The sequence below is a fragment of the Vipera berus genome (assembly GCF_964194415.1).
Source record: "Vipera berus genome assembly, chromosome: 3".
Lineage (NCBI taxonomy): Eukaryota > Metazoa > Chordata > Lepidosauria > Squamata > Viperidae > Vipera > Vipera berus.
In genome coordinates this window covers 196,068,918-196,081,039 of record NC_138204.1, presented here as the reverse complement: position 1 = coordinate 196,081,039, position 12,122 = coordinate 196,068,918, and the positions used below count along the sequence as shown (strand labels likewise).

The 12,122-nt window shown below is 34.4% G+C and overlaps 2 protein-coding genes across 3 annotated transcripts in view; one reads left to right on the top strand and one right to left on the bottom strand.

The window, feature by feature from the left end:
* Positions 1–12,122, top strand: part of ABRA (actin binding Rho activating protein) — a 110,773-nt gene that overhangs the window by 54,391 nt on the left and 44,260 nt on the right. The window lies entirely within an intron of this gene.
* Positions 1–12,122, bottom strand: part of OXR1 (oxidation resistance 1) — a 60,190-nt gene that overhangs the window by 41,511 nt on the left and 6,557 nt on the right. For both annotated transcript variants that reach the window (XM_081324444.1, XM_081324445.1), the window contains exons 2-5: positions 7,886–7,968; positions 2,055–2,162; positions 823–936; positions 164–316 (exon numbers count right to left, since the gene is read on the bottom strand). In XM_081324444.1, coding sequence (XP_081180570.1) covers positions 164–316; positions 823–936; positions 2,055–2,162; positions 7,886–7,968 — 458 coding nt within the window. The remainder of the gene's footprint in view (positions 1–163; positions 317–822; positions 937–2,054; positions 2,163–7,885; positions 7,969–12,122) is intronic.

Sequence of the window (12,122 nt, the reverse complement as noted above, 5' to 3'; positions counted from 1 at the left end):
TGAATGTGGCATGGTTACGTATAGCTTTGATAAAGCTGTATGGTTAACCTCTATTTATAGCTAATATAAAATAATTACCAAAATTCTTCTATTGCAATAAAAGGAAAATTCTCAAGTAATTTAGGCTGCACATTATTTTATGTAAGAAACATATCATTCTTACCTTATTACTAGTAATGTATTTACAATTGATCTTGAGAAATTTTTCTGTGAAAGCTTCCTCCTCTTCTGACGTGGATGATACAACTCTTGTAGACCGAACACATGGATATGCTGGTATGGCTGCTGTTTCTTTCTTTTGTGCCCCATCTGAATCCTACAGAAACAAAAACCTCAGCGATGGAACCAAAAATTGGATGTGTTTTATAAATGTAAGTTTATCCCTGCCAAACCTATGTACTATAACAGAGAGGTTCAAAGGCAAGTAAATGATAAAAATGAGTCACTGTAAAACAACTATAACCGTATGTGATGGAAATGAATTCTACAGACAATATTAAATCACAAGTTGGCATTTGAAAGGTCTACAGTATTTCATAACTTACTGCACAAAGTAATATAGAAAAATATACATTATAGTTTTATTTAATATTAAAGACATCAACAGTTTAAGGTATCAACACAGCTAACATCAACATCCAATCAACCTTTCAAACTATTTGATAACTGAAATAGATTTTTATATCAGTATGCCTCAGCTCTGATCAGATCAATGAGGCCTGCATACTACAATCTGGCTACTCTTCAGGAATGCACCCTTGGGGAAAAAATATCACACACACACACACACACACACACACACACACACACACACACACTTACAGGTGTCTTCTCAGCCTCAGCTTCTGAAGATGTAGGTGATAAAGGACTTTCAGGACTAAGTGAAGGAGAACTCTCCACACTGGAAAGATACTCTGGATCAGGAACATATAAAACCTATAAAACACATTTTGATGAAATGTGATTTAAAGATTTTGATTTTCATTTTAAAAGTAAAACATTGTTTGCACAAGGCTCAAAAAGAAGTGTCTGCATAAATGTCTTGCAGAAAATTGCAAACTTTTTAATACTGTGATTTGGTTTTGCATAAATCAGTCGGCACTTAGAAAAGGTACAGAAATTATTATACATTATATGATATTACATGAAATGCCTCGTGGATAATACATGTTTACTCTGTTTATCTTCAATTAGCATTTTAGAGTTTGTTTAGGATTTCATATCCACATTTATATGTGATATGAATTTCATTCATGTTGTTTATCCCAACAAAGACTTTATTTACCTTTTTACGGGATTTTTATAGAAATAATTTTTCTAATAAACTTTGAAAAATGTCAAAGTTAAATGTATGCCCTTATTTTTGAATTGAAGAAATGTTCTGTTACTTAGGGTAACCTGCTAGGACCATGATTCTTTTGTTTAAACTTTCAAAATGGAACTGGAGTTGCAGCTTTAAACCAGACCTACTGCTGCCATATTCTGTACCCAAACCAATTTTAAGGTTTGATGACAATGTATTAATGTCAAGGGTTCTACTGTATTATTCCCCAATATTTTACAATTCTCTTCCATGTCACAAGATTAATTAGGTAGTTTTAACCATTCAGTCATATCCGATCCTTGGCAACCTTATAGGCAAATGCTTTCCATGTTATCCTGTCAAGCACAGCTTTTCAGTTGTTGGATATTGATCTTTGTATCAGCTTTGATGGTATCAAGCCAGTGAGTTCTTTGCTCGCCCCTGCTTCTTGATCCACTAATGTTATAATGTTAGTCATCACCAAAGGAAGGACATACCTTAAAAACCTACCTATTCCAGCAAGCTGGCCTGGCCTGATAGATTTGGGGTTTCATTTGTTTTTACTATTGTTTTACTGTATACTTACCTTGCTCTGTACACCGCCCCGAGTCCTTCGGGAGAAGGGCGGTATATAAAAACAAACAAATAAATAAAATAAATAAATAAATAAATACATTGAACATATAATGTTCAATAAACCATTAATTACTCATCTATTTTTACTGTACCTATCTTATGTAATAGACAATACCTGTCCAGGAACAACTGCTCTGGAAAACAGCTTGTTTAACTGCACCAATTCATTAGGGGTAGTATCAAACTTCAAGGCCACAGTATTCAAAGAATCTCTTGACTCCACCTGTTTAGACAACATAAATGCAATTAAGTGATATGTGATCAAGTCTTCTCTACTTTCTTGCAAATCTAGAATATTACTATATTGTGTATTTTAAAAGAAAATAGCAGCCAATAAAAATGTACAGGCCTACATCTTATTAGTAGGATTGAAATAGAGTAAAATAATAATTCAGTTGCTCTGAATAATCTGGATTGAATAAATTCCAAGGATAAAAAGACCAACTAACCAAATATTTCAGATGCCTACAATTTGATTTCCAACAATTTAAAAGTGTTTGACTTACTTAAGAATCAATTCTAATAGAATGTTTTAAAAAATAAGTCTAAAAATTAATCAGCAGCATGCAGCTTTCTCAAATCATGGCAAATTTTATTTTCTTAACTGCTGCACTGAAAATGAAAAGCTGATGTTTCTGATTTGGCATACAAATTATTACCACAAAATGGAGATTACCTAGTTTTCCAAAGAAAGAAAGAAGCAGGGAGTAGGACAAAACAATAATGATTATAAAATGAGACTAATTTAAATTAAAACTTTACCTTCAAACAGCAACACCAGTTCATTAAAACAGAATTTAATTAATAAATAATTTATCTGGTGACTCCATATCCCAAACTCTACAAATTATTTCTGATTTATTTCCAATAAAAAAATCTGACTAATATATTATTTTTTAATTTGCGTCGAAGATTTTTAATTGGATTCAGCATACACTAAGGAAAAGCTGAAAGATAACAACTACCTGCCAAATAGATATCAAAACTTTTGAAGCATTTGCTACTGGCTCATTGAGACTCTAAAATTTTGCTTATTTTAAGCCCCAATCAAGACAGTCTTTTAAAAATGAATTATATGAACATTGGCCAACATGGTGCTTGCTGAAAAAAGATATCAATCTGAAACAACAGAAATTATTGTTTCAGTTACAACGCTTGAGAAATTTTGGTCAGTTCGCAAAGCATGACAGAATTCATTCAGAAAAACAACAAAAGAACATAACTCACCTGAGAGAAATGACAAAATATAAAATATAACAAAATCAAATGAAAGTCTGTAAACTACATTTAATAGAAAGTAACTGTGGTTTACGATTTTTAGATTTTAGATTTGCCTAAGAGGACAAAGCATTTTACTACCATATATTTTTTTAAAAACCAAGCAAACATGCTTTTTTTTTAAAAAAAAAGTATTGTGCTTATAACATACTTCTTTAATTTAAAATAAGCAGCAAAACTGACTTAATGCTACTGTCCAAGAGTGTACTCATCATAATCAGAGGGAATTTAATGTCTTTAGTTATTACTAACATATATTTTTCCTATCAATATCATTAAAGCACTGATTTTATCTGAATGAAAAGTTTTACTTTGGAATAATTGTAGTCTATATTTTTGTATTTTAAAATGAATATTTTAAGTTAATAAGGGGTCAGTTGCTGTTTTTTTAAATAGCTATCTTTCATAAACCTTCTGTAAACCACATTTACAGAATACTGCAGGGTATGTAATGATTTTAAAATAATTAGAGCACCCTAAATGCCAAATAAATAATTGATAGATTTATCAGGTTGAAAAATAATATCCCTACATGATAGGAAATATATTGCTAACATGTATATCATCATCCAAAAATAGTCATCTTTGTGTCTGTCTCTAAAATTATTCTCTTACTTCCCTAAAGTAAGCCTAGTTTAAATAAAAGCTATCTTTATTTTATGGGTTTCATACAAAGTATCCCTTTACCCAAAGGAATAAAAAAATAATGGATACACACGGGTTTTTTGTACTTTCCAGCAATCTAATTGCTAACTTTCAACTGTTTTCTAAACTGATACCCTAGTTACTAAAACAGGAAACAGTAAATAAGACTGTCCTCCTTAAACATATATTTGTTCAGAGACTGTTCTAAGTTACAGCGGCACTGAATGAAAGGACTTAAAGCCAGTCCTCAAAGCTCTGTCCGTTGCAATGTCCCTGCAATCACATGAACAGAATTCCGGCCCATCTGAGCCCACCGGCATTTATGACTGCCTTTTTGCTGGCTACCTAACCATTGTCTCCTGTACCTCCACTGCCTGATCTGTCCCCCAACCAACCCACCAACCCCCCACCATAATGAATGCCACTATTGTGCCGGGCAGGGCCTTTTTTCACACTGCCTTTTTTCAGACAAGTGCATCTGGGGCATCTATCCTACCCCATCCAAGGCTTTCAGGCCATGCCCAGGGCCTTCTTTTGTGGAAAAAAAAGCCCAGTGTGAGAAACTGTCCTGACTGTTCCCATGTGAAAGGAGGACTTTTCTAGCCAGATTATTACTACTTTTTTTGCATCTGGGGATGGCACGAATGCAAAGCCTAGAAAGCCCCAGCAGCACTGGCATGAAAGAAGGGCCCCGCTGGTACAGTAGTGACGTGTGTGCAATAGGGACACCAGTGGCAGGCAGGAATGGGCCAGGAGCAGTGGATAGGTGGGCAGTCAAAACAGCAGGCATAGGAAGTACTTTAGGCTACTCAGATACAATCTTTTCCATCAAACATAGTGTATTGCTAGACCAACTGTGTGCAGTTGCAGAAAAATGGTAGTTCACCTTCTACAATTAGGATTGTTTCCAAGAAGTGAAACTATGAAATCATTCTGAACCTCATGGAGGCTGTGCCATTGTATTCTGCAGAATTCCAATATCCTCCAGATATCTTGTCCTTTACCTCTATATAGCGTACAGGAATATGAGAACAACATAACTTGTGAAAGGGCAACAGAGTGCCTATTCAAAATATACTTGACACCATTGGCAAAGATCATCGGGATGGTACCCAGCTCTATTTCTCCTAGCAATTTGTACCAAGTAAGGTTCTACAAGCAAAAAAAAGCTGTATCTAAACTTAATTTTGTGTAGAAAAATAAAATAAATTTAAAGTTTAAACTGAACTTGAGCAAAATTGAGGCTTAATATGTAGATGGTCCTGGCAAAGGGACATTATTTAAATCTCCTGCAAAATGAATTACAGACCATTTTGCATATATACACCCTGAAATCTGCAACGCTGGTACAAGGATACAAATTACTTAAATATTTTGTACCTGTATCAGATAAACATTATCATATTTATTGAAAGGAGTCTGACCAATATATAAATATAACATGGCTATATTTATTTGCTTCAAGAAATCAAAAGCTCACTGCATAATAACTCCATGAATGAAATGTCAAGATTTCCCCCTGAACCACTTTGTCAATGGAGACTGAAATATGGAACCAGGAATCCTGAAAGAGCTTTGTTTGTTCTCTGTTCATTTCTAAGCCAAATTCAAAGTTCTATATCATTATAATTCCCTAAGAAACAGAGTTGAGTCTCTGAATATTATATGAGATGTCTCAAATTTTCAGATGGAACAGAGGAACAATAGACATTTATCTTCTTGTTACATCACTATGGGCAACATACATAATCATAACACAAGATAAATCCTTATTTTTTTAATTATTGAAACCTGGCCAAGATTCAGTTAATTACCAAGGCATTATGACTGCCAGCGTCTACTGCAGAGAATGTGATTGGGTTGTCCGTAGAGTGTTCATTATGTTTATGTTTATTAAAATGTGTAATGTGGATTATTTTAATACTGCTTATGAACTCCTATATATATTTATTGAAAATATATGAATAGAAATAAAAAGTGCATAAATTTTCAACATTGTAAGCTTTCCACAGATAAAGTCATATATTTGTATTTTATTATTCAGTACTTCTTTCTACAACAGACTGGAAGTCATTCACTTTTTCTAAATCCTATAATTTCTTATATTAATGAATAGTGGATAAAATCCCACTATATTATATATTTTTCATAGAGCCCCCAAGAAAAATAAAAAAGAATAGACTAAAATTCTGATTATCATTCAAATTTCTAAGTACCAGAATACTGATATGTCTTACTTTTTATAAACAATTATAATTGCAATTAGCAATCATTTAAAGCAGTTCATCAAGTTAATCAAATGCTTATCACAGGAAATATATTTCAATTTTTAGAGTGAAAAAGGCAGAATTTTTCAGGATTAGAGGGGTACATTATTATGACAGTGTGTCATCTACAGCATTTTTTCTAAAAAGTTGTTTCCTCTTTTTAGTATTTTCAAATATTTTTTTCCAATGGAAAATATTGTACATAATTTAATAGAAAAGTAAGATTTCCAAGTATTGCATTTATGTATTAGGGAGGATTTCTAAGCAGTTAATCTTATATGCTAACAGGTTTTTCATGAGAAGAAATAAATACATGGAAGAAATCTTTATACATTTTTTATATTTCCAAATTTATGTTAATAATTTGAGAATTATTGGGAATAAAATAAAATAAAAACCCAAACAAATTAGGTTACAAACGTGTAACAAACAATAAGCAAATTGAAGTCCTAATCCACTATGTAATAATGACATTCTACTTGAAACATAAGTAGAAAAACTAAACTAAACATTTCCAGTCTCTTTAATACCCTGATACAAGCACTTTAAGGCTAAGGAAGCTGGCAGTAGAAACATAATTTTCAATTGTTTGCAAAAGCAATTAGAGACCATTTTGTAGTATGCACTCTGAAAACTGTAAATTTTCTTACAGTTGGTACAATGGAGCAATTTACTTAAATATTTCACATCTGTATCAACTGAACATTTCTAAAGTCACTGAAAGAATTTTGATTAATGGAAAACGTGGGTATATTTTTCCTCTACTGTAATAAATCAAAATCTGAGTGTATAACAACTTCATGAACAACCTTATTATCTGATTATAACTTTACTAATACACATATTATATATTTACACAGTAAAATTGACACAAAAGTTCTGCTTGTATTTTTAATACAAGTCATTTGAAGCAATTTTGTTAGAAATGCAGAAGCATGATATCTGATACCCACTCTGTATCAGAATGTTTATACAAGAAATTTATTTAAAATGAAGGAACCAATTCACTTCCTAATTACATTTTATGGTTATATACTCATCAGTATCTCTGAAATTCAGCAATGGAAAGCAAAAGAGCAATATAACTTTAGAGTAAGACAGTTCTGTTTAAACTGTCACAAAAATACAGTACATACATAGAAATAAAACCCTAATAGACAGCTTTTAATTGCTTCATTTCTACTTAAAAATGAACTCAACTGATTTATAGTGGTGCAATTTGCAAATTCTGTAGAAACCATAAATATATTGGTATTATATAATAAAGTATTATAATAAAGTATTTCCTCATTCAGATTTCTGTTTCCCTTAGTAACTAGAAACTTAAAAGACTGACTATATTTCTGCTTTAGGGTCATTTGAAGAACATACAGACTCGGCATTCAGCTACTGATGATTAAAAAACAGAACTGGTCCCTGACGTACTAGCAAGTCAATGAAACATAAGAGAACAAAATAATTTGTGTACCACACTGGTAAAATGAGACAAAATTATATCAATCTACATTCAGTGGATTATTAACAATATTAAAAGCATTAGATGCAATAAGGGATTTATTGATGTCTTCTAAAAGTACAGTAAGGCATATATTTAAAACCAATGACCTACTATTAGTATATAACATCCACAGGAAGACTGTAAAGTTTAACAGTATTACACTATATCATCTTTGAAAAGATTCAGAATAGTACTTATCAATCCCATTAACAAATTTTCAATGTATCTTGAAAATTATGTATCCGAGCAGCGACTTACGATATACTCTATAGTCCCTTTTGGTTTTTGAAAAGACATGTGTCTCCCATCTTTCTTGTCTATAGTCTTCTTCTGGCCGGTATCTGAAAGAAATTGAGGCAAAGCATGCATTACGTTCATCTTTCTCTCATCTCAGAATTGTCACACACTGCGGACTAAAGCATCACTCAAAGACATGTAATTCACCAGTTACATAGCTCTCAGTCAGTGAATCTGTGCTCAGCCTAAGACAACTACCTATTATAACAGACTTTATTCCCCTAAATTTATTACACTTTAGTGTTTAGAAATGCCTTAGTTTTATCAATATCTGCAAGTCTTCCAAAGTATTATTAAATCACAAGAAACTAGATGAAAGGTATTTTCAATGTAGGGCAAGGTTATAACAATTCTCTAACATATTTAATTAGATTTTCATTACATATAGCTTGCCTGTCATCTGCAGTAAATTAAAATCAGCTTCAGAGATTAGTCCTTAAGTTTAGCTACAGTTTTTCCAAGCACAGCTATATAACACTTTAATGGAAAGTATGACCTTTTGTATACAACTTTGCTATCTTTTTTGTGTTTTCTATTGTTTTCTTGTTGTTAAACATTTAAAAACATTTAACATGTGGAAAATCACTCAGAGTTGCTGGGACTCATGCTCCATTCAGGATCACCATTTGACTAACGTCGGATGTTCTTGCTTGCTTGACAACATAGGGAAATGTAGCCTTCCTTTAACTCGTATATTACTTTTGGAGTTAGAATTAGTGGACGCTGGGGGGAGTAAGGAGAATGTATCTCAAAACTGTTTGCAATAAGAGAAGATAAGAATTTGGGTTGTTAAACAGGAGGGAAAGTTTGCATTTTAAACTAATTGGAGAATGTGATTTATGACATTTAATTATGGGAGGGAACTGTGCTTGATACCATGTGTTCAGGGGAGGAGAATTCAGATTTTGGCTTCCAATATGTACGTGCTAAAGCTATGCAACTATATTAAAAGATTATTTAAGGTAAACAATGCCTTGAAGTTCTTTGAAGTACTGCATTTGTCAGAACCATGACACTCTGTTCAGAAATCCACACTTTCTCACTGATCAAAAATTAAGCAAACTTTATCTGATTAAGTCCTCTTCTTCAATGTATAAGAAACTGAAACTCCTTAATAACTTCAACAAATGCGAAGGAGTTTTATAAATGGTGCACAAAGAGACTTAAAAGAGAAGGAAGGAAAAAGAATCGAACCCTTTTTAAAAATTTGTTCCTAATCTCAGAACATAATTAGTTTTAGATATAGAAAGGCCCATACTTCAAAATTGGAGTGGATGAGTTGGAGAAGAGATATAGTCTCTAAGACTGAGATAGGTCGAGGTAGTCCTTACTTTCTGCCCCAGTCACAGATGTAAGTACATTAAATGCTTTAAAATGGGTTGCAGGCCAAGCCAAGATTTAAAACGCTAATTGAGGAACACTGACCTAAGATTTCAGCTGACCAGCAGTTCTTATTCATCTCATATTGCATTTTTATCATGAAAAAAATGATTAGACTTTACAGATACAAAGATAAAAGCTTAATTAAAAATAAGAAAAATATATAAAGGAGTTGCAGACATAAAAAATGAATGTGTGTGTGTGTGTGTGTATATATATATATATATATATATATATATATATATATATATATATATATATATATATATATATATATATAATGTTTTCGTAGATTCTCGCGGGTGTCTGTATGTGTAGATCTAGAGTCTCGGGTTTCTTCCCGCGTTCCTTTCATCTTCAGAAAGTTGTGGCGACGTTTCGACGAAATCCCATCCGTCATCATCAGGCCGGAGTGTTCCTCCTGCTGCTTCCAGGAGCAATGCGTGGTCTGGCTGTTCCTTTCCTTCCAACTGCCGGTGGGGCTGTGTTCTGATTGGGTGGAGGCGTGGCTGCTTTCTGATTGGGTGGGGGTGTCCTCCGACTGGGTGGAGGCGTGGTTGTCTTCTGATTGAGTGGAGGCGTGGCTGTCTTCTGATTGGGTGGATGCGTGGTTGTCTTCTGATTGGTTGGAGGCGTGGCTGTCTTCTGATTGGGAGGGGTGTGTTCTGAATGGGTGGGGTTTTTTGTTGTATTGTAATATCCTGAGTGTTGTGATTTGGTGTCCTGAGGAGTGGGCTGTGTAGTGGCCTCCAGAGCTTTGGTTTGGCTCCGAGTTCGAGGACCTGCTATGTATCTCTGGTATGGGTCAGTCAGGTTCGTGTGAGTGTTCTTCTGCTTGGGTGATGGCACTTTTGCTTGACTTGTTCTGTCTTCTGTGTGGGAGAGTTTTTGTTCTGGGTGTGGATGAGTCTTGCTGGGGCTGGTGGCATTTGGGGTTGTTTGTTGGTTTTTTAAATCCTTGTTTGCTGAAATTCGTTTCTCTATCAATGCTGGTTTCCAAATGGCATGTAAGCGGGAGGTGTCGTCTCGCTTGTTCATACTGTCTGGGTGTTTTTCTATTTCAATGGCTTCTCTGATTATTCTGCTATTGAGATGTTCTATTTTGGCGATTGTTTTTGTACCCTCAAAATTGATGTTGTGTCCCGTAGTGTTTATGTGTTGTACTAGTGAAGATGTGTGATCTTTCTTCTGTACTGAGTTCTTATGTTCTTCTACACGTACCTCTATTCTTCTGTTAGTCTGTCCGATGTATGTTGCTGGACAGGAGGCGCATGGGATTTGGTATATGCCCTGGTTTTCCAGTTCTATTTTGTCTTTGGGATTTCTCAGGATGGTTGATATCTTTCTGTCAGTGTTAAATGCGGTTTTGATGTTATGTTTGCGTAGTACTTTACTGATTTTGTCAGTTGTTCCTTTTATGTAGGGCAAGATGGCTCGTCCGTTGTTCTGTTCTTCTTCTTGGATGTTTTTCTGTTTCGGAGTCCCCTGCTGAATCATATTGGTGATTTTGTTTTTTTGGAACTTGTTTGCTGTCAATATGTCTGTCAGGGTGTGTAGTTCTGTTTGTATATGTGTTTCATCTGCAAGGCGTCTGGTTCTTGTTATTAGTGTTTTGGCTACTGAATTTATTTGTGCTGGGTGATGATGTGATTGCGCATTGAGGTAACGGTTGGTGTGTGTTTTCTTTCGGTAGACTGTGTGTCCTAGGGTGCCGTTTTGTTTTTTGTATATAAGTACATCCAGGAAAGGTAACTGGTTGTTTGTTTCAATCTCCATGGTGAATTTTATTTTGGGATGTAGGCTGTTCAGGTGTGTTAGGAAGTTTTCTAGCTCCTTTCTTCCGTGGGGCCAGATCACGAAGGTGTCATCCACATATCTGAGCCACAGTTTTGGTTTGTTTGTAGTCTTTTCCAGAGCGTTAGTTTCAAATTCTTCCATGAAAAGGTTGGCGATAACTGGTGATAGAGGGGATCCCATTGGTGCGCCTTCTATTTGTTTGTATCTCTGGCCTCTGTGTATGAAGTATGTGTTTGATAAGCAGTGTTCTGCTAGTTCTATAATATGGTTTGGTGGTTGGTATTTGCTTCTTATTGTTGATAGAGCTTCTTGGACTGGCACCTGGGTGAATAGTGATACATCGAAGCTGACTAGCAAGTCTTTTTGGTCTATCTGTAGATTTTTCACTAATTCTATAAAGTGGTATGAGTTTTGGACATATGAAGCTGCCATTTCTGCTTGAGGTTGTAATTGTTTTGCTAGGTATTTAGCTAGGTTTTGTAGTGGTATATATGTAGTGGTATATATATATGTAGGTCTAGAGTCTCGGGTTTCTTCCCGCGTTCCTTTCATCTTCAGAAAGTTGTGGCCACAACTTTCTGAAGATGAAAGGAACGCGGGAAGAAACCCGAGACTCTAGACCTACACATACAGACACCCGCGAGAATCTACGAAAACATATATATATATATATATATATATATATATATATATATATATATATATATATATATATATATATATATATGTATGTATGTATGTATGTATGTATGTATGTATATGTATGTATATGAGACTTCCCTCTCCCTCCAGCAAATATAAACTACTTCAGTAACTTAATAATAATAAACCTTTATTGTCAAAGTACAACATGTGGTGAGATTAGCTGAGCCTCCCCCCCCCCGTGCTCTCTCCCCCCCCAACACACAGTGACAACAAACCTTCCATCCCACCACACTATGTGAACCAACTACACCACACACCGGCCTCCCAAGTCAATTCTGCATAAGATTATGTCGCATTTAAAAGCCTAACAGCCCAC